General features: G+C 41.1%; 1 protein-coding gene across 5 annotated transcripts in view; it reads right to left on the bottom strand.

Moving 5' to 3' along the window:
* The window catches only part of LOC150078418 (actin-binding LIM protein 3-like), a 528,875-nt gene that overhangs the window by 431,000 nt on the left and 74,433 nt on the right, over positions 1-23,442 (bottom strand). For 4 of the 5 annotated variants that reach the window (XR_016547624.1, XM_090384935.1, XM_090384936.1 and 1 more), the window contains exon 1: positions 3,651-3,715. The exons of the other annotated variant lie outside the window; for it this stretch is intronic. Coding sequence is in view for 3 of the 4 variants with exons in the window: in XM_090384935.1 (XP_090241061.1) it covers positions 3,651-3,705 (55 nt within the window). In the remaining variant the exon portion in view is untranslated. Of the gene's footprint in view, positions 1-3,650; positions 3,716-23,442 lie in introns of those variants that run through there. 5 annotated transcript variants of the gene reach the window in all.

The raw sequence follows: 23,442 nt of genomic DNA, 5'->3' as shown, positions 1-23,442 counted from the left end.
CGCCGAAATCAAAAGCAGAATTGAACAAGCCAGGCAGGCATTCACCAAATGGAGAACCCTCCTCACCGACAGAAGCTTGAACATCGTGCTCAAATTACGCACATTGAAATGCTACATCTGGCCAATACTGCTCTACGGTGTAGAAACCTGGACTCTAACATCAACCACTACAAAAAAGCTCCAGGCCTTCGAAATGTGGCTCTACCGAAGAATGCTGAAAATTCCGTGGACAGCCAAGATAACCAACGCACAGGTCCTGCAGGACATGCACACGGAACGGGACCTGCTCAAAACCATCATCAGCAGGAAATGCAAATACCTAGGTCACATCGCTAGGAACCAACAAAAATATCACCTACTACCACTCATCCTGGAGGGAAAGATCGAAGGCAAGAAACGCCCAGGCAGACCGAAAATGGCATGGCTAGATAACATCAACACCTGGCTTCACATGACAACAGCACAAATTCTACACGCAGCGCTAGACAGAGAACAATATCAAAACGAAGTCGCAAACGCCATTCGGCAGCATTAAAGAAGAAGAAGAAGTCCAGTTTATTCAGCCACTTAATAGCATCATCAGTAACACTATGTAGATCTTGGATGGAGCCTTCAAATCTCCTCTTTGGGCACTCCGAGATGACATGCTGGATGGTCTGGGGCACGTTGTCACAGTCGCAGAATGGGTTTTCAGTTTTTCCCCACTTATGCAGCCAAAACTTGCATCTTCCGTTATTTGTTCGGATTCTGTTCAGGGATGTCCATTCCTTTCTTGGTAAGTTGAAACCTGGAACAGCTCTGCATGGATCACTGACTAAACCCAGGTGGTCCCGTCACCACCAAATACGGAGGATGCGGAAAGGTCAGGGAATGACCACCGCATATTCCCGGAGCAATATGGCCTTAGTTGCTAATGCTCCTAAAAACCAAACAAACAAACAAACAAACCCAGGTGGTCGGGATTTGAAGTAGTCCAGTCTTCGCGCCAGGTCTGGTCAGCATTAAAATGTGACTTGATAAGTTTCTCGCCTAGCTTCCATGAGGGGTTCCTAGACTTCAATCTCTCCGGCTTCTGGGGTTTGCAATCCTGATGTATGGGCAGAGGATTTCTTTGACATTTCTGCCATTCTTTCAGCAAGGCTATTTCTCTTCTTATATGAGGGGGGTAGACGTTAGATAACACTGGTAGCCATTTTAAAGGTGTCGATTTAATGGTGCCTGATATTGTCCTCATTGTGTCATTCAGTTGGGTATCAACTTTTACAGAGTGTGCACTATTAAGCCATACGGGGCAACAATATTCTGCAACTGAGTAGACTAGGGCAAGGGCTGATGTTCGTAGCACCGTTGCGTTTACTTCAATTACTTCAATTCTCGATTACTTCAATAAATTTGGAATCGATTTTTTCCAAAATCCATTGTAACGATTTTCTGATGTAATGAGATTTAAAGGTGGATATAATGCTTTGATCTTATGGCTGAATGAAAGAAGTTGTATTAACTTAGTACAACTGTGGTAGTAGTTGGAACATAACTTCAACGTTTGGATGGCCTGGTGTGCTATACAATAGTAATAAATCTTTGAAATCTAGATTTTTTTCCGCAAATTCAACAAGCACAACTTCAATAGCACAGAACGTAACAAGGGGATTTCCCAACAAAATAAAATACAGGGATTTCTCAATATTTTTTTTTTTTTTTTTTTAACTAGCGAGTCAACAGCAGGGATTCAAAAAGAGTGGAAATTTTGAAAAATTACATCCAACATAATAATCCCCGCACAAAAGCTCAAATATACCCTGTTATTCGAGGTTTACCGAACTTCTCTAACCATGTTGGAGCGAAACCGTGTTGTTTAAGTATGTACTGAGGATGGCCCCAATTAATCGTGTTAGAGCGAAACCGTGTTGTAGAAGTGCCGTGTTATACGGGAGTTGCCTGTATTCTATTTTGATTACTTTGCATAAAACTACTTTTAATTTTTTTTTTACCCTTTATACTCTGTTAAAAAATGTGATAAATTTGATTAAAATACCTGTTGTTTTTGTTTTCTTTCTTTTTCCATTGTATTCGCTGTATTAATAAAAATAAATTGGCTATAACAGCAGCCAATCTCAGAAAATGTTTACTTAATCCATTTCAGTTTATTAAAACTATCTGATGAATCTCTTGGTAGTGACTAACTTAAGTTATTAGGAAATGGCCAATTAATAAAACCGATTATGTACCGATTAATCGGTGTATCTTTAGTATAAACACAGTATAATAAATAATATCATCGCCGTGATAAACGGCTTTATTATTATCCATAATCTAAAGAAGAGGAATACGATTTCGGAGACTGTTCTTTGGTCACATGGGGCTTCTAACACAGCCCACATTTGGGAAACATATTTGGGAATTTCTTTGCAGGTGATATCTACTTCCCGTCTCAACTTTACAAATTGTGGTTCCCATCTCTGCGTTACCTTTTTTGAGATTTCGGGCTTGTTCTTGGCTAATTGAATATCTTGAATTTGATATGCTTATATTTAGGCTGTGATTAAGAAGAAAATACCTGACATTCCTGGTACTTTGAGAGATCTTGCGGTAAAACTGCATAACACATTTTTAACAGTTACCCTGGTAAGCTACAATAAAAGCAGTTACGATGAAGCAGGGAATTGTGCCCTTTGCGCTAGCAGTGGAGTATTAAAAGAATTTTTTTTATTTATTTTTAACTCATAGTAAAAATAAACACTTGGATCTTATCATGTACCCTTTCTTATGTAATCGTTGTGTTTTGTGCTTATTTTACAATTTAGGCCCAAGTTAGTATTGCTTTCTGCGAATCATTTTTTATCTTTCTTGTGTGGCTATAATTTCACAGCTGAAAATGCATGACATCCAAGAGTCATGTTGAGAGGAATTTGCACTTGAACGTTGAACTAGTGGTGACCGTAACGTTAGTAAGTTATTTTGGCACCCGGTGCCAATGATGCTGACTAAAACGACCTTGGACAAATATTCACACAACCGAGTAGGCGGCGATGACGTTTGGCGCGTTTCTTTCTATCAATTAAAGCAGGAATTTCGATTTCTCAGACATTTGCATTAATCTTTTCTTCGTTTCTCTTCTCCTTGATGTTATTTTATTCACATGCGTTGTTACAATTACGAATTATGTTAGCATTTTTTTTTTTTTTTGAGAAAGTTCGTGAACTGAGCGTGGTGCGACGAGATAGGACACACACCTAAGGAACATCAGTAACAGTTTACAGACTCTCGCTTGGAACAAAATTATTTACTATTAGTAAGTTTTAATATTAGAATGGTTAAATGATGCTGTGAAGCGGAGTAGGAATTCAAAACAAAAAGGAAACATAATTTCCCCAATATACTTTCCATATAGCTAAAAGGTGTATCACTTTTCATCTCATCTTCACTTTTGAACTTATCGAAACACTCTGCCACGCTTACCGTTGCAGATAGGCTATTCTAGTGATAAAAAAATAATAATAATAAATAAAAATATACTCATCCTTCACTAACTTCAGCACTATTACTTTCTAAAACTTTATATTTGCTAACCCTAGTTCTTGTTTCTCCTACCAGAGAAAACATACTTCCTTCTTTCATTTTACTGATTCACTTCAGAACCTTATACATACCTGAATCAAAACCCCCGATAAGATGTCTAGCTACAATTTTTGCAAATCGTACCATCTGAGCCGCTGAATACATGTAAGTTCAATTAGAACGAGTCGCTGGTTGCCCTTTGAACCTCCTTTAGAAGCTCTGCATTTCTACATGCAATGCCTCCACACCTGAACGCAGTACAGTACTGTATTCTGAATGCGACGCCACCATCGTCTTATACGAACAGACAATGACATCTTTTTCCATACTTGCGAAGACCCTAAAATCATAGCTTATCCACATACACTCCCGCCTAAGTCTAGAATCACAGCGTATGACATTATTTTTCGTTAATTTTTTAAAAAATATATCTATGAGTTTAATGCAAAAGAAAAAAAAATGTATTTTAAGATTTTTTATTATTAGCATTAGTAGGATATATGATGCAAGAAAGCAAGCTTATATAGCATCAGTTAAAAAAAAATTATATCCTTCCAATTTCACCCATCCATTCACTCCAAATGTTTGTCTAGTTCTGCCTTGAACTTATTTAAATTGCTGACCTCCACTACAACAGATGGAAGTTTTTTCCAACTATAAATCACCCGCTGGCTAAAGGCGAATTTCCGCACATCAATTCTACAATTGTCTTTCCTCAATTTTAATTTATGCCCGCTCACGTGAGTAATCTGAGCGAGAGGAAAAATCCCATTAGCATTGAGCTTGCTCAATCGATTCAAGGCCTTATACGCCTCAATTAGATCACCTCGCAGGTGCCTAGTCTCCAGAAGCTGCAATTTCCAAAACTTAAGCCTTTCAAGTAACACAACCCTTTGTTCCACTCACCAATCTCGTTGCTCTTCTCTGTGCTCGTTCCAGCAGCTCTACATCCTTCCTAAAATGAGACCTCTAGACTTGTAAACAGTACTCAAGGTGTGGCCTGACCATTGCTTTATACAAGGGGACAATCATCGCCTTATCCCTGCTAGAAAAATTCCTGTATATCATTGACAAGACACCATGAGCTACTCTTGCAGCCTTTTTGTACTGCTCAGAAAACTTCATATCTGACTGCACAATTACCCCCAGTTCCTTTTCATTCTCCACTACCCTGAGTGTAGTACCACCCAGTTGATACGTTACTCTGGGGTTACTGCTACCGTTATGCAGTACTTTACATTTGTCAATGATAAACTTTAATTGCCACCTCTCAGCCTATCTGCTCAACTTTTCCAGATCCTGTTGCAGTAGTGTACTGTCACCCCTGTCTTTAACAACCCTGCCAACCTTCGTATCGTCTGCAAACCTCGACATTAATTCTGATATACCTTCCTCAATATCATTCATAAATACCGAAAACAACAATAGGTCCAACACAGAACCCTTGGGGGACTCCACTAATAACCTTAGTTCAGGAAGAGCCATGTCCATTGATAACCACTTTTCTGTCTTCTCTCACTCAACCATCCTTTTATCCATTGTAGCAACTTGCCCTTAACGCCATATGCCCCATTTTGTACAATAGTCTTCCACGTGCCACAGTATCCAAAGCTTTCCTAAAATCGAAGTATATGATATAAAAATTATTTTTTGCATCCAATTCTTTTGTGACCACATTATAGTATCTAATCAAATTTGTCAGACAAGACTTCCCCTTAACAAACCCATGCTGAACTAAAACTGACGTCTTGTCTAGATGATACTGCATCACTTCCTTAACTAGTAACTCCATTATTTTCCCTGGAACTGAAGTTAGACTAACAGGTCTGTAATTACCCGTGTCACCCTTTGATCGCTTTTGTGAATTGGGGAGGTCCCTATGGACTTTAGAAGTCCATAGGGACCTCCCATGAATCCAAGGAAGCTTTCATAATTTGCTTACTTCCTTTGCTCCTTCCTTTAATATAACTATATAGGTCCCATCCACCCCACATGCCTTCCTTAGGTTTAACTTCAATAATTTCTCCTCCACTTTTCTCTCAGTTATTACAAAATTGGTGAGCTCACTGTTAGAGTTTGATAAACAACATATCGCTCTCTCCTCCTTGAATAACTCCTCATGTGTGAATGTAGAAGCAAAATACTTATTTAGTTTGGCAGCTATCTGAGAATGCTCATCTACAGTGAAACATTGTTAGCAAACGGACCAATCTGATTCATCCCCTTTTAGAGTTTATATAAGTACAGTATTAAAGAAGAAGTATTATTATTAAGAACTGAAAAATTTACAGAAATACATATATATATTTATTGAAGTTATGCACATTAACAACTATACTGATTTCTCGTCAAAATATCCTCCACGAGAATTTATCATTGAAGATATTTGTTGACATTGGACTTGAACTTCTGTAGACTGTAATATTCAGGAAATATGTACGAAGGAAGATTGTGCCAGAAAACAGCAGTTGAATGAATAAACGAGGAAGATGAAAAGGTGGTTCTGTGAGTTTGAAGTTGGCCAGTAAATGGATGTTGGCTAGTGGCTGCACGTGTTCGGACTGTTTTGAAAGAGAGAGCGGGAATTATAGAAGCCAATGCAGATGAACGGTGCCCGTGGATATATCTGTAGAAGAGGCATGCAGCAGAAACAGTACGTCTGTGAGACAGCGAGTGGAGAGACTCTGTTAGAGATCAATCAATAATTAACCTAACTGCCCTTTTCTGAACGGAATCAAAAAGCCTGAGAGAGGTTTTGGGGGCACCACCCCAGATGTGGGAACAATATTCCATGGTAAGGTGGATTTGCGATTTGTACAGAGTGAACAGCTGTTTGGAAGAAAAGTAATGCCGAGAGCGAAAGAGAAAATCAAGTTTTTTAGATGCAGAGGAAGCAATATTTGTAATGTGCTTGTGCCAAGAGAGATTAGAAGTCAGGGTTATCCCCAAAAGAGATATATCACTTTGCCTAGAAATCAGAGAGTCACCAAAGATAAGCATAGGAGCAGAAGAATCCTTTTTGCTAGATATAAGACAAGACTGAGTTTTAGAAAGGTTGAAATCAACTAAGTTGTCTTTGCCCCACTGGAGAATTACCTGAAGATCGGCATTTAAGGAAGTGGTAGCAGATTTTCGAGAAGTTGAAGCTGATTGAGCAGGGCAAGGTTTCACAAAATGGAATGTGGAAAACAATGTGCTATCATCGGCAAAACTATAGGTAGGATTTCCAGTCAATGGAAGAACGTCATTAATATACAAGAGGAAAAGGGTGGGGGAGAAAGAACTAAACCTTGGGGGAAACCGGCATTAGTGGAGAAGTTAGAAGACAGAGAACCATCTACCATCACCTTCAGTGAGCGATCAGAGAGAAAACTGGATAACCAATTACAAAAAAACAGTTGGCAAACCATAACATGGAAGCTTGTTTAGAAGACCTTTATGCCAAACACGATCGAAAGCCTTTGAGATGTCAAGAGCAACTACTCGTGTTTCACCGAACCTTTCCGTTGAATTAGTCCATAAATAGGTAACATAAGCCAGAATATCACCAGTGGATCCACACTGACGGAATCCATACTGGCGATCATTGATCAGACGAAATGTTTCTAGGTAGTTTAAGAGTTGGCTGTTAATTGATTTCTCCATTACTTTAGGAAGAGTAGAAGTAATTGCAATGGGACGATAATTGAATGGGAGGGATTTGTCACCCTTTTAAGGAATTGGCTGGATGTGAGCAAATTTCCAAACAGAAGGAAAAACACCTTTGGAATATGAAAGTGAAAAAAGGCGGCAAAGAATAGGAGTAAGTTCAGGAGCACAGGTTTTGAAAACAAGTGGAGAAATACCATTGGGACCTGGAGCTTTCTTAGCATCAAGATTCGTCAAAATCCTTCTGACATCCTTTTGACGGAAGACCACAGGAGGCTGCTGTTTGTTATTTGGTTTTTAGGAGCATTAGCAACGAAGGCCATATTGCTCCGTCCACAGGTGGCATTGAATGGAGCGTGTTGGGAATGGTGGGATGTGTTTTACCAAGATCATTAATACATGAGTTGGAAGAAAAATGGGATGCTAGCAGGTCAGCTTTATCCTTGGCTGAAGTGACAACAGAACCATCTGGTTTGGACAGGGGTGGGAGCAGAGACAGGAAAAAGTTGCAGCCAATAGCTTTGGCAAGTGACCAGAATGCTCAGCTACCATTAGGGCAAGAAGCAAGTTTTCTACTCAGCCTGTTCAAACTCTAGTTTAGTCTGATTAATAACTGCTTTACAATTGTTGCGAGCTTTGGTGTAGGCGGAAAATGAAACTGAAGAATTAGAAACAAGCCAATTACGATATGCAATGTTCTTCTCTTGATCAGCCTTAGCACAATTATTGGAAAACAAAGGTTTAGATAATGGACGAGATTTTAAAGTTGAGTGTGGGACAAAGGATTCCATTCCTGCAAGAATAATTTCACTGACACGATCTGAGCAAACGTTGACATCAGAAGTTTTGAAACAGTAAGCCGACCAAGGAAAAGAAGAAAAGAAATCTCGCAAGTCATCCAATTTTGCATTCTTGTAATGCTAAACAACATGAGGTTGGGAATAGCCATGAGATAAATGCTCCATTGGAGAAGAGACAATCACCAAGTTGTGATCTGACGTGCCTAAAGGACCTCAGACTTCAACAATGTACTTAGAAGGGTTGTTTGTGAGAAAAAGATCAAGCTTGTTGGCTGTATGATTAGGATTGTCCAGTATTCTTGTAGGTAAATGAACAATCTGTGCAAGGTCATTAGTAATTGCAAAAGCCTCATCATCTCGACCAGCTGGGTCGGTGTGACTAGAAAACGAAAGCCAGCTGGAGTTGTGAAAATTAAAATCACCAAGGAAAATTAACTCACTATTAGGAAAGTTGGACTGGAGAAAGTCAAGTTGCAAAGAGAGGAAGTCAAAGAGCTCCAAGTGATTAATGGAGTTGGGAGAACGGTAGAGACAACAGATGAATTTGACACAATGAGGTAGAGAGATTTTAAGCCAGAGAAGATTCCAAATTGCGAAGTCTCTGACAGGGAATATCAGAACGGACATATGCACATGTACCACCTTTGAGGCCAAAGGAATTATACAGCGAATAATTTGGGCACCTGATATGAGCGGTAGTTGAATCAACCGATAACTGAGATTCTGTCAGAAAAAGTACATGGGGTTTGGCAGGGTGCAAGTGGAAATGGACATCGTTGAGATTAGAATTGAGACCACGTATATTTGTGAAATAAATATTTAGAGGTTTAGATCTTTTTGCAGATAAGCTTGCTCTATTAGTTTAACAATTCATGGTGTATTCAAAAGTAAGAAAAATTGGGTGGGACATGTTGTATGAAGTAATGAAATTTTTGGGTATGGCGTACACATGGTAAGAATATACCCAGATCCTTGACATAACGTGGCCTCGACAATACCCCCCCCCCCCCCCCTATACACACTACTCGAACTCCCTCCAGTCACTATCTGGCAGTGTAGAGGTAGCAAGATTATACACTAGCTGATCCGGAAGCCTCCTAGAGAGTTGCCAATAGGTTCGGTCCGGTGTACTAACTAGTGGCCGTCCTGCGTACACCGTTTTAGAGCTGTACCATCGAAATATAAGGAATATTGGATCTTGCCACGATTTTCATCATAACCTCAAAAGTCATCAATCATACTGCATGATGGAAGGAGATGGGGAAGGGTTGACCGGAACTTAGCTCTAGAGACTAAACATGGGTTCCACCACTTCAAGCCTCCAATAAGCAAAGTAGTGGTATTTCACCGGTTGATGAGAGTCCTCTAATTTTTAATAGTGTTTTGACTAACATTATTCCAAGCAATCTTCAAGTTTCCATAAATTTTGTGAAGACAGGCAGACTTCATGAACATGGCTCTCTAGATGATGCCATTAAAGCTATATTGGGTTTAAGTCAGGCAATTGGGGTGGCCACACCATAATTTGCAATACTTTTTCCCGTTGTTTGGAAAGTCCCTGCACAGGTTTCAGCTGTGTTTCCGGTTACTGTCTTTGGTAATATAAAATTTCTTCTACAAAGTCGAAGTCCAGAGGACTTGGACAGCGTGTTCTTTGCAGCATGTTCAAGAATGTTTTTATATCCTTTAATTAAAATTCGTTCAATTTTGACGATGTCACCCACTCTAGAAAAACAGGCAAACCACAGATCATGATTCAACGAACATCGTGTTTGCCTGCAGGCGGCATCTTTTTTTTTTTTTTTTTTTTTCCCTTTAGTTGATCATCTGACATAAAACTACGCTCGGATCCAAAAATTTTAAATTTGGATTCATCTGTGCACAGTAATTTTCTTCACTCTTGAATTGTCCAATGATTACTGCTCTTAGCCCAAGCCAATCGTTTCTTTCCATTTTCCGGTTTTAATAAATATTTTTTTGACCGCTACATCACCATGAAGTCACTGAAGTTTGACAGTGGAAGTGGAGTTCTCTGTTCCAATTGAACTCAGCTGGGGGATTTTAGGCGCAGAAATATGTCGATTGCGTTTAGATATCAGAATTACGGTCTTGTTTTCTGCTTTGTGAAGACATTGTTTCGCGCGGTCGTCCTGATCGTGGTTTGTGCTTTAAATTGTCATTCTCCTTGAATGGTCGAATGGTAGTTCGTACTCCTTTAAATACAGTGCCGAACAAAAAAACTGCATCACTTGTGAAATTTGAAATTTGCAAATACTGTCGGACCACTCTTTCACGAACTTTTATATAGCGAAATTTTCTATGTAGCGAACTTTTTTGATTTCCCCTTGGTCATTACATTGAAAATAGTTTCCATATAACAGACCAAATTTCGATATGCACTGGAATATAATTCTCCTTTTTTTTTTTTCTCTCCTCTGGAGTGGGCCCCCAGAGGAATCTGGCCCATCTTTTGCCAACATCAGGTGGGTCAGAGTCTCGAATTGAGACAGTGCGAGCTCCAGTGAGACTGGCCCACCTTCCCGTGGTGTGGACGAGTACCCAGAATCATCTGTCCAGGTGACTGATGATTCTGGGTAGCCAAGCGGTCAGACACAACAACAGAACACACACATAATACACACAAACATATACTACTTATTTCTGGCCCTTCTACAGTGGTACTGTTCTTCACAGAGATACGAGGCGGAGATGAACTGACGTTCTAGGTGCCGCCCATTACAAAAACACATGTCCACATGTCATGCACTGGAATATAACTCGCCATAACTGAAGTTGACACATACAAGGCATTCGTACAGCTGGCCCAGGACCTCTTCACAAGGAGAAGGACGCTCCCACAGCCTCAACCACTGCAGTAAACAACCATGCGATGCAGACCAGCAGAATGTCTACACAACCACAGAAACCCTACCCAGATGATGAACTGACAACAGGGTGAAACAACCAAGAAATTAAACCTCACAACTGAGTCTACCTGAAGTCACAATCTCTATGACTACCGACAGATGTATCCACCTGATGTGACAACCCGATTAGACAACCTCATCCAGCACAGGCATTTCACAACCTGATCAAGACAACAAGACTACCATGCAAGGGCTCAGAGAAATGACTGCAGCACATTGCTGCCACCTAGCCATATGGCAATCTGGGCTGGTAGCCTTGACCAGCCTGCTTTCACTCCTATTCTTTGGTGGGGGGGAGATGGCTCGCTGTCTTCTCCTCCTCCTGCCATCCCCCTTTCCCTCTGGTGGGGCATGGGCATGCCCCACTGAATGCAGGGGCCATCTACCCTATCGGCCCCTTACTTCTCTTTCTTCCCCCAGCCTTCAGTCTCCCTACCCTTCTCTTTGACTATACACCGCGAAAGCCCCAAGCATCCAAATTTAAATTAGCACCAAAATTATTGCCAGCCCCATTAGGCCTCTAGAACTTGTCATTTTAGCATACAACCCCATGGTAATTTCGGGGAACAAACCCCACATACTACTATCTCGTAATAGCTATTTTGCAACTATACCACAGCGATCATTTTTTTTTTTTTTTTTTAATAGGACCCAGCCGCTGAAATCCCAGGAAATTAGGCGGCGGGACCTGGCAGAGTATAATAAATTTCAAGGTACACCTGGCCAGCCTCCTCGTTGGCATAGTACGGACAACGTCGGGGTCCCATCAGGGGCTCGACGGCCAATAGGCCAGAAGAACAATGGGCACAACATACTACACAACACATGATCCACACACTTTTAAATCTCTGGTCTTGACAGAGTACTGTCCCTCGATACAGAGAACACTCGCGGAGATGGGAGAAATTCCTGGTGCCGTTTGACCCTCAACATACTTTGTACGCACTGGAATCCATCCTTAACATGGCGGACAGCTGTCGACAAAAATACTTTCTCCTCATCTCTATTGACTTTGAGGGGGTGTTCGACGCCTTTGGTCGCCGAGCGTCCTCCCAAGACTCAGGGCTACCCAACTGCCGACAAACCTCTATGATTGCGTAAAAAGCTATTTGACCAACCGACGGGTCCTGGTACAGGCCCCCTATTGCAAGGTTGACCGACAAATACACAGGGATGCCCACAGGGCTCTGTCTTAGGACCTCTCCTGTGGAACTATGTACTGGACGAGTTCCTCTTCCTAGGAGGCGTACATGCACTGGCCTATGCAGACGACCTGTCCCTAACCCTTACTGCAGATTCAAGAGCCCAACTAGAAACTCTTGGGAATGCAGCAGTAACCACACTGCGAGAATGGACGGAAAGGCATCGACTCACCATATCGGCCACCAAGACCCAAATCCATCTTACTTAAGGGCTACCTAACCCCAACTGGACTGGCACAAATAAGAATCAACAATAGAACAATTAAGCTAGCCACAGAACTAAAATATTTGGGTGTTATCCTGGACTGTAATCTATCTTTTACCCCACACCTAAAATATATACTGTACAGGCTAAGATGAGGAAATATGCTGGCATGCTTGCCAGAGTCACACGTCGCGACTGCGGCTTAAAAAGGCACACCCTTGCGATCCTTTATAAAGCAGCCATTATTCCGGCAATCACATACGGCTCCGGTGTCTGGTTCCACAAAGCCTCAACAGTGGTAAACCGCAGACGACTGGATATTATACATAGACCCATCCTAGTGATCCTCACCCGAGCATGCAAGACAGTCTCTACCCATGCACTACAAGTGATCACGGGTGCTCTCCCTCTTGATCTTGAGGTGACTCGCACCGGCATGCTTCGGCAACTCAGACGCGGCAAAGCCACAACCTTCCAGGACCACACCATGGACCTGGCAAATAATTGTGAAGCTGAGACGTATAGGCTCCAAACCTACTTAACATCAATATGGCAACAATGCTGGACAATGTCTGACAAAGGAGACGTCACCCGAAGGTTCCTCCCAAACTTGCAACGAGTATACCCAAAATATCCCTCATGGCTCTGCCCTGGTCTCCGTCACCTACCTTCTCACTGGACATGGAGCCATCTGCTATAAGCTTAACCTCTTGAGACTAACAGATAACCAAGCATGTGCATGTGGCTCCCTTGAAACCTGGGACCTCCTGCTGCACGAGCGTGAGTTGTATGAAGATCTTCGGGGGTCACTTCATCACACGAGTCCGCTTCAACCCTAAAAACCAAGAGCACTACCTACTAGAAGATGAGGCAACCTACAATGCCCTCACTAACTTTGCACAGTGCTTATTTGCAAGATGACAGACTCTACCTATGCCACCAAACCCAGAACAACCAGAATAAAACAGCATACATACATACTGAAACTGAATATTGATCCATCGACGGGACATTGATCCCATGAGAACTGAACCAACGAATGACATAACCTGCATGGACCACCACCCAAATCCTGGCTGACTGTCCGGATTTCCTACTTGCCGATCTATGGATGGAGTCACCACCGAAGAGGACAAACTCTCTGAACAACAGACGGGACTTGTATCCCATGAGTGAATACATAAACAGAACTTACATAAATCACTACCAAACCTAGACCAAAACCTTGGAGGGAAACACCCTCGCTGGGTTCCCGGATGGCACAACACTGTTGCCTCGGCACCTGGCCTGCAGCCTCTTCCATCCATGCCCTATTGGCGATCTGGGCCAGTCCCCTTGTCAGGCCTACTATTTTTCCTCTCCCGGCATGGGAGGGGGAGGAGATGGTTTTGCTGTCTCCTTCCTCTTCTGCAATCCCCTTTTCTCCAGTTTACAGTGGGGCATGGGCATGCCCCACTGTAAACTGGAGTTGCCTTCCCTTTTGGCTCCATATTTCTATCTACCTCCCCCCAGTCTTCAGCCTTCTCCCCACTCTATCTGACAGCAACGCGAACATGCCCCACACATTCTAAAGTCACCAATCTAAATTAATTTTTCCAAACATTTTGGACTTCTCCCTAGCGCTTCCCGCGACGCGTATGCGATCATTTTTTTTTAAGGTCCTAGCCACTGAAATGTCAGGAAATTAGGTGGCAGGACCTGCCAGAGTAAATCTTAGTCTATTGGTGTTTCCTGGTCTGCCTCCATGGGGCGAAAGTGGGGCAACGTTGGACCTCAGTAGGGGTCCAGAAGCTAAATGACCAGAAGAACAACGGTACACGACACTACACATGTACAATATCCACACACTTTTGAATCTCTGGCATTTCCAGTAAACTGGCAAACCCATCACAATGCAAGCAACGCAGAGATGGGGAAACCCCTGGTGCCGCTTGACATTAAACACACTTGACACTATAACGAACTGCAAACACCAAGTTAATACTTAAAAGTCCTAACAAAAAACTGGACTTCAGAGAGTCATATAGACCTATCGCACTGTTCCCAGTTGTCAGCAAACTATATGAGAAACTGCTGCACACAAGCAAATCAAAAACAACTATGGGAGGGCAGGCCTGGCGGCCAGGAATCAGTTCGGATTTAAGCCGGGTTCCTCCACAGTGGATGCACTTCGAAACCTGCTTCAAAAGGCGCAGGAATGAAGAAAAAAATACCTACTAGTCATTTCAATTGATTTTGCTGGGGCGTTCGACTCACTATGGTGGCCGAGTGTCCTGGGCAGACTAAGGGAGGCTGCAGTCCCTATCAACCCATACAAGGTAATGGAGGACTACCTATTTTGCAGAAAAGTAGAAATAAATGCGAACTACCAAAAAGTTACAAGATCTGCACAGGGGCTGCCCGCAGGGGTCTGTTTTGGGGCCACTCCTTTGGAACATGGTCCTCGACAGCTCCTGGACCTGGGGCTGGTCAGGGCCCAGGCCTTTGCAGACAACCTTATTCTTACCATTGAGGCTGAATCTAGAGCCCAACTGGAAACCACCGCCAATCAAGCTGTACAGAAACTACAACACTGGGCTACAAGAAACCAGTTAAAAATTTCACCGACGAAAACCACATCTATTCTACTAAAAGGTACCCTGTAAATACGGCGTCCACACCAAATTAAAATAGAAGGTGTGACCATTAAACTCGCCAACCAAATGAAATATTTAGAAGTTATCCTAGACAAAAACTTATCCTTTCAACCTCACCCACAATATATAAGGACGAAGATAAGACGTTACTCGGCACTGGTGGCAAGGGTTACAAGAAAAGACTGGGGATTAAAAAAGAAACAACACTAATGTTGTATTATAAGGCAACCTCCATCCCTGTGATAACTTATGCTGTGTGGTAGAGCAAAACAACGCTTGTAGTCAATAGGAGAACTCTGGATATGATACAAAGAACCATTTTATTAACAACCACACGAGCATGCAGAACACTAAGAACACCAGCGTTGCAGGTGCTTGCTGGAGCGCTCCCCCTCGATTTGGAAGCTGTAAAAGCTGGCTTGCTCTTCCTGCACGCTAGGGGAGTTACTGCCACATTCCAGGATTTCATAATTGACCCATTGAGTAGTACAAAACCAGAAAAAGTCCGATTACAGGCTTACCTACTCCGGGAGTGGCAACAAAGATGGACAGATACAAGAAAAGGAGAAATCACATGAAAATTCCTCCCCGACCTCAGCAAAAAAATACCCCAAGCAACCAGCCTGGTACTTTCCGGGGATGCATTTGACTTTGCTGCTTACTGGCCATGGCCCCTTTAACAAGAAGTGGCTCGGGTTCGGCCTTGTTGAGGACCCCAACTGCACATGTAGGGAGGTCGAGAACTGGAATCACTTGGTATATGACTGCCCAGAATACATAGATCTGAGGGGCATCCTGATCACAAAGATACACTACCTTCCGAAAGGACTGGAATCCCACTTCATTGACACAGAAGAGGAATACAGAGCACCTTCTCAATATGCACAGGACCTCTTCGAGAGGAGAAAACTGCTAATTACCATAAATCCTGTCTGACGAAAGACGACCACAAGTTAAACTGTACAAGACCATAAAATACTATCGAATGGAATTACAACAAAGAAAAACCCATGAGACAAGAAAGAGAAAAACACAAGGACGGGGTTTACCCCATGAGCGACTGGACTGAAATGTACTCGATTTCAGTCGATGGAAGTTTGGGGAAAGTGAAGAAAAGAGACAACGCAGCGCAGCTGCCAAACGCCATTTGGCGACTTGGCAGCTGGCGTTTGGCAGCTAAGAAAGTGAAAAAAGCCGGCAAAGAATAGGAGTAAGTTCAGGAGCACAGGTTTTGATAACAAGTGGAGAAATACCATCAGGACCTGGAGCTTTCTTAGCATCAAGATTCATCAAAATCCTTCCGATATCCTTTTGACGGAAGACCACAGGAGGCATTGAATGGAGCGTGTTGGGAATGGTGGGAGGTGTTTTACCAAGATCATTAATACATGAGCTGGAAGAAAAATGGGATGCTAGCAGGTCAGCTTTATCCTTGGCTGAAGTGACAACAGAACCATCTGGTTTGGACAGAGGTGGGAGCAGAGTTGGGCAAAAGTAGTGGCCAATAGCTTTGGCAAGAGACCAGAATGCTCGGCTACCATTAGGGCAAGAAGCAAGTTTTCTACTCTTAGCCTGTTCAAACTCTAGTTTGGACTGGTTAATAACTGCTTTACAATTGTTGCGAGCTTTGTTGTAGGCAGAAAATGAAACTGTAGAATTAGAAACAAGCCAATTACAATATGCAACGTTCTTCTCTTGAACAGCCTTAGCACATTTATTGGAAAACCAAGGTTTAGATAAAGGACGAGATTTTAAAGTGGAGTGTGGGATAAAGGATTCCATTCCTGCAAGAATAATTTCACTGACACGATCTGAGCAAACGTTGACATCAGAAGTTTTGAAACAGTAATCCGACGAAGGAAAAGAAGAAAAGAAGTCTCGCAGGTCATCCCATTTTGCATTCTTGTAATGCCAAACAACACGAGGTTGGGAATAGTCATGAGATAAAGGTTCCATTGGAGAAGAGACAATCACCAAGTTGTGATCTGAAGTGCCTAAAGGACCTCTCACTTCGACCGTGTACTTAGAAGGGTTGTTTGTGAGAAAAAGATCAAGCGTATTGGCTGTATGATTAGGATTGTCCGGTATCCTTGTAGGTAAACGAACAATCTGTGCTAGGTAATTGCAAAAGCCTCAGCATCTCGACCTGCTGGGTCAGTGTGACTAGAAAACGGAAGCCAGCTGGAGTTGTGAACATTAAAATAACCAAGGAAAATTACCTCACTGTTAGGAAAGTTGGACTGGAGAAAGTCAAGTTGCAAAGAGAGGAAGTCAAAGAGCTCCAAGTGATTAGTGGAGTTGGGAGAACGGTAAAGACAACAGATGAATTTGACACAATGAGGTAGAGAGATTTTAAGCCAGAGAAGATCAAAGAGAGGAGATTCCAAATTGCCAAGTCTCTGACAGAGAATATCAGAACGGACATATGCACAAGTACCACCTTTGAGGCGAAAGGAATCATACAGCGCATAATTTGGGCATCTGAGATGAGCAGTAGTTGAATCAACCTATAACTGAGATTCTGTCAGAAAAAGTACATGGGGTTTGGCAGACTGCAAGTGGAAATGGACATCGTTGAGATTAGAATTGAGACCACGTATATCTGTGAAATGAATTAGGAAGTCCTTAGTAATGGAAGACTATTAGAAATGGCCATATGGTGCAAGGAACCCTAAGGCTTATGCTGCACCAGCCAAAAACAAAAAATTTGAGTCACCCTGAGAGTGAGAGAGAAGTAGAAGGGAATTACCAAGGAAGAAGAAGAAAAATGATGATATCCAGATCAGGACCCTGGGTGAGTATGGGCTAAGCCCATACTCACCAGATGTGAGCTCCTGGGGTTAATAGCATACAGAAAATCATATACCAAAAACGTTGGTTTACTCAGAGACTTCAGAATGACAACGTGAGTACCATTACGAATGATAAAACAACTGTTTTCGAACGTCATTGCGGACGTCCCTTGTATTTTTTAAAAATTAATTTCATTAAAGACCATCTATATCTAAAGGACCAGCAACTTCTAAAACACACTCTCTCGATTAATTACAGATTAATCATTTGGCTATCTACTGTAGTTTGTTGATCACGGCAACTCGTTATGAATCTACATTCGTTCATTAGGACTATTGCAGCAGTTTAAATCCTACTGGCTGCAATAATATAAAAGGACAAGATTTCCCACCGCCGCTCCCTAAATGGCATTAATTCATAATTTTGAAAATTTTATTTATTTACTTTTATATAATTTCTTTCTAGAATTCGGCTTCATTAGGCATTCACTATTGCTCTTGTTTCATCATAAAAAATTCTGTTTTATTTTCGTTTATTTTCAATGAGACTTCGAAGACAACTATTCGGAAAAAAAACCAACTGTACTTCGAATTTACTCAATATTTACCAGTTTGAATGCCAGCTTAGGCTTAATCTGATATACAAATACAGTATATCTAACGGCATTCCCTAATTGCCCTAAGCATGTAACTGGGAGTGGCATTTTTAGATTCGCCGGTAAAACCCATTAAAGCATCCCAAATTGTTAATGTCAAAAATATTTTTGATAAAAAATAAAAACATCACAATTCTGTTAATTAACATTATTAAAGGTATTTTCTTTTAAGTAAGATGACGTTCGGAGGTGTATCTTGTTTTTTCAGTCAGCAGAATTTAAACTGCCTAGTTAATGCAATTCCCTAACAATACTCCTAACAGAACACAATTTGCCTTTAAAGAGAGTTATTATTATTATTGCTCTTATATTATTTCTCCCTGATTGGGACTTCCACCTCGTGATGGGTATTGCTACCAAGTACACAGGGTGGTTGTTGTTATGTCTGGTGTTACTATTGGTCGAGGAACTCTGACTATCCTACAGGTGTTCAGGATTGCGACTTTCTGGAGTTCCTTGTAGGTGTTCGCTGGGAGAACTATTGCTGCTAGGCTATTCTTTATTGTACACTAAACATACAATAATGTGCTGTTATGTAGGGTCTTTAGCACCATACCTGTGGTTGACACGATGATTGTGGTGATCGTTACTTGTTGCATATGCCACATCTCTTTGATCTCCTGTCTTAGGTTCGCGTACTTCCTGATTTTTTCCCCATGGGTTTTCTTCAGGTTGCCAATGTCGGGTACCGCTATGTTAATCAGATAGGTAGCCTTTTCCTTCTTGTCCACAAGGGTTATGTCCGGTCGGTTGTGCGGGATTGTCCTATCCGTTATTATGGCGCGGTCCTAGTACAGCTTGTGGTGTCTGGTACTGCCTGGGGTTCGTACTTGTAGTACAGTAAACTTTCTTTGATCAACTGCTATTTTCTTGCTAGCTTCTGATGTATTGTCCTGGCTACCTGGTCGCGTCTATTAGTGTACTCAGTCTGGGTGATCACCTTGCATCTCGCGGTGATGTGGTGGATCGTTTCTGAGGCCAGGTGGCATCGTCGACATGTGTCATCGAACACTCCGGGCTCCTTGGCGATGTATTTTCTATAGTTCCTGGTGTTGTTTACCTGGTCTTGGATGGAGAGCATGAATCCTTCAGTCTCGGGGAAGAGCGTCCCACTCGTGAGCTATGCATTGGAACCAATTTTATCTATGTGATCTTGATGGAGATCATTGTAGTGTCTGCCATGGAGTGTCTTCTCTGTCCATCTTTCTTTTTTCTAACTTCGTTTGTACCTCCTGGTTGAGGGGACGACTCCTCGCTTAGGTTGAGTGGGGTATATATATATATATATATATATATATATATATATATACACACACACACACATGAGATATTTATTTTTATTTCAAACTATAAAGCTTAAGAAAAAGGTGTAACCATAACCTAACCTACTAAGGGCCCTAACCGTCCCAATATATAACTAAGTCATACTAATTCCAATATTAACAAAATAGACTCATCTATATAATAATTAATATTACCATAATGTCGTTACTGAATAAAGCTTACATCGAAAGGCACGTCATCATGGCAGTACTGTAGCTAGAGCTTTTACCGCCCAGGGCGATCCCTGAGTTTTCCGCCCTCTGAATACACACCAAAAATGCTACAAAAAGTCAAAACGACGTATAGGGAAATAAATTAAAACACTGTTTATTTTTGAAGTAAAACTTTAATTCCAACATTCTAAAATGTTATTTTTCTTGCTTTTATTTTCGCAAAATCGTCGATGACATTGTCGAAGTCTATTTCATCACTCAGTTGCTGTTCTATAGACAGTATGGCAAGATTTCTTAAACGCAAGGTACTCACTGTAGATCTTAGGTAATTCTTAATCAATTTTAATTTAGAAAAACTCCTCTCACAACTGAATAATAAGTTTTTTTTAAAAAATAAAAGTTAAGTAATAATAATTACTAAGTTAACATAAATTAAAGTAATTGTGTCATGTGAAAAGTGCTTCTCAAAAAGTGCCGCCCGGGGCGGATCTCTCCTCCCCGCCACCTAGCTACGCCACTGCATCATGGGGCTAGCGCCTCTCAATATATGCCATCAATAAAAACATGAGCTTTCTGTTTCTGCTGGTTACATGCCAGCCCCACCATATTCATATATACTAAATACAGTATACATAATAGCTTTAAGTTAAGTAGCTAAAAGAGCCAATACAACCAATAAATATAAAACACGTAATAAAAAATTAGAACAGCAGAATGGCAAAATATAAAGTTAGCTACAGATAGCCAAAATCAAACATTAATGAAATATTTACGCAAGTATTTCTGTTTCCGTAGCAAATTGGACAGGAGGAAAGAATTGTGAAGCCCAAAAATTAGGCGAAAGGAATAGTCAACAAGTAAAGCAATTGTACCTCAATCTCCCTCGAATTACTCTAATAGATTTTGAGGCATAAGATACAAGAGTTAGATAGCATAAAGATAAAAGTAGAGGTAAAGACAGCAAACTACTTCGGAAAATTATCGGGGGTATAAATCTCCGACCCTTAGCAAGGTTCCTGGTAATTCCTTGTGTAAAGAAACTTGTACTAATCCAATTAAGAATGAAGGACTCTAATATAGAATTAAGGTTAAATTTAAAGTTAAATTCCATAATAACAGAAAAGCAAGCCTGCTCCGTTGTAACTAAAAATTTTGCTTCGTTCTGGAAGTTTGGCTTGCTTTTCTATTATTATGGCATTTAACTTAACCTTAATTCTATATTAAAGTCCTTCATTCTATAAAGTATTTAGGGGCAAAGGCCTCATGCTACGAGGTAGAATAACTAACATGTAGGTTAGTGCAAATGCATCATTTTAACATAGCTATCTACCAAAGTAGTTGAATTAATTAATTAAATTGGCATCGTTTTGGTTATATGACATATTGTGACTGCCTTCACAACGAGTTGCCATGGTATCGTACTACATCGAATAAATAACACTTCACCAGTGGATAAGACTATTGTTATTTGTTCTCGGCGGATACCACCACCTAGACGGCACCGTTTCAAAGCTTGTTGGCTTCTCTTCGGTGGGTGGGCAGGTTGTCACTATTGTTGTCAATATATGTTCGGTGGGTGGGCAGGTTGTCACTATTGCAACACCAGGTACCCTGGTGTTGCAATAGTGACAATCCGCCGACAGGGCTAGCCGGGTGGGTAAGGTACCTGCCTGGCAACCCAAATGTCGCGGGTTCGAATCCCGCCTCGGGCTTGGATCAAAGTACAGCAAAAACCTTGGGAGGTGCATTATGACCACAGAAGCCGATGCGCCAACTACCAAAAAAAAAAAAAAAAAAAAAAGTGACAATCCAGTTATGAAGTATAACTTCATAATATGAGAGATGCCTGATGGTGTGTAATGATATAGACTATAAAGTATTTAGGGGCAAAGGCCTCATGCTACGAGGTAGATAACACTCCACTGGCGAAGAAGATTTATTCGAGGTAGTACAATACTATGTTTATTTATTATTATTTATTCGAGGTAGTACAATACCATGGCAACTCGTTGTGAAGGCAGTCACAATATGAGATATAACCAAAACGATGCCAATTTAATTAATTCAACTACTTTGGTAGATAGCTAAGTTAAAATTATGCATTTGCACTAACCTACATGTTAGTCCTTCATTCTTAACTGAATTAGTACAAGTTTCTTTGCCGACCGGCAAAGAAACTTGTACTTTACCCACCCTAGCCGGGTGGGTAAAGTGCCTGCCTAGCAACCCAAAGGTCGCGGGTTCGAATCCCGCCTCGGGCTTGGATCAGAGTACTGCAAAAATCTTGGGAGGTGCATTATGGCCACAGAAGCCGATGCGCCAACAACTAACTAAAACAACAACAAAAAAAAGTTTCTTTATTATTATTATTAGCCATACAGTGCAAGAAAGCCTGAGGCTTATGCTGCACCAGCCAAAAAAAAAAAAAAAAAAAAAATTTCTGAATTACCCTGTTGTTTGTTTGTTTGGTTTTTAGGAGCATTAGCAGCTAAGGCCATATTGCTCCGGGAAATGCGGTGGTCATTCCCTGACCTTTCCGCATCCTCCGTATTTAGTGGTGACAGGCTCGAACCCCGGTCTAATCAAGAAGCGTGCTACGCACTGCTGCTCCTTCCCACCTGGCTACTCGAGGAATTACCAGGAACCCTGCTAAGGGACGGAGATTTAACACCCCTGGTAATTTTCCGAAGTAGTTTGCTGTCTTCACCTCTCCTTTTATCTTTATGCTATCTAACTTTTGTATCTTATGCCTCAGAATCTATTAGAGTAATTCGAGGGAGATTGAGGTACTATTGCTTTACTTGTTGACTATTCCTTTCGCCTAATTTTTGGGCTTAAGCCCTCACTATTCTTTTCTCCTGTCCAATTTGCTAAGGAAACAGAAATACTTGCGTAAATATTTCATTAAGCATCATGTACTATTCTGTGATTCTACATTTTCAAGTGCAGTGATTCTACTTTTGTAAGTTTCTCAGAACATGAAAAAATTTGCTGATTACCACCATTTTTATTATTATTTTTTTTCCCAACTTGAGTTAGAAAGGCAGAAGATGTAAGTAAATTTATTATTCCAGTTAACATCAGTTTCCAGATTTCGTTCACAACTTGTGGATTTGTGGATTCATAATTTGTGAATGTGGGCCATTCACAAATTATGAATGAACCATGACGTTGTCCAGTTTTGATACTAATATATGTTACTCATTGCTGTAGATTTATTTATTTATTTTACTATTCTTTGCATTCTGTCGCAATTTTACAGAACGATTTATAATTTTATTACTCTGCTGTCAGTATTTTTTTATTTTATTTTTATTGAAAATTTGTTGAAGGATCATTTACAGATCAGAGATATATGAATTTCAAAAAAGTCCGCACTTTTGTTCTTGTGCTTAGTGAACAATGAATGCGCAATGCAATGCTAACTTTGTAGTGATTCTGTAATAAGTGATTTTATTATTAAATGTAAGTGAATTTATTATTCCAGTTTTCATAAATTTACATTATGGACATTCACAAATT

This window comes from Mastigoproctus giganteus, chromosome 11, assembly GCF_048544385.1.
Source record: "Mastigoproctus giganteus isolate SK-2022 chromosome 11, ASM4854438v1, whole genome shotgun sequence".
In the NCBI taxonomy this organism is placed as follows: Eukaryota; Metazoa; Arthropoda; class Arachnida; order Uropygi; family Thelyphonidae; genus Mastigoproctus; species Mastigoproctus giganteus.
Note: the sequence above shows the minus strand (reverse complement) of the source record. Positions and strands in the feature narration are given on the sequence as shown.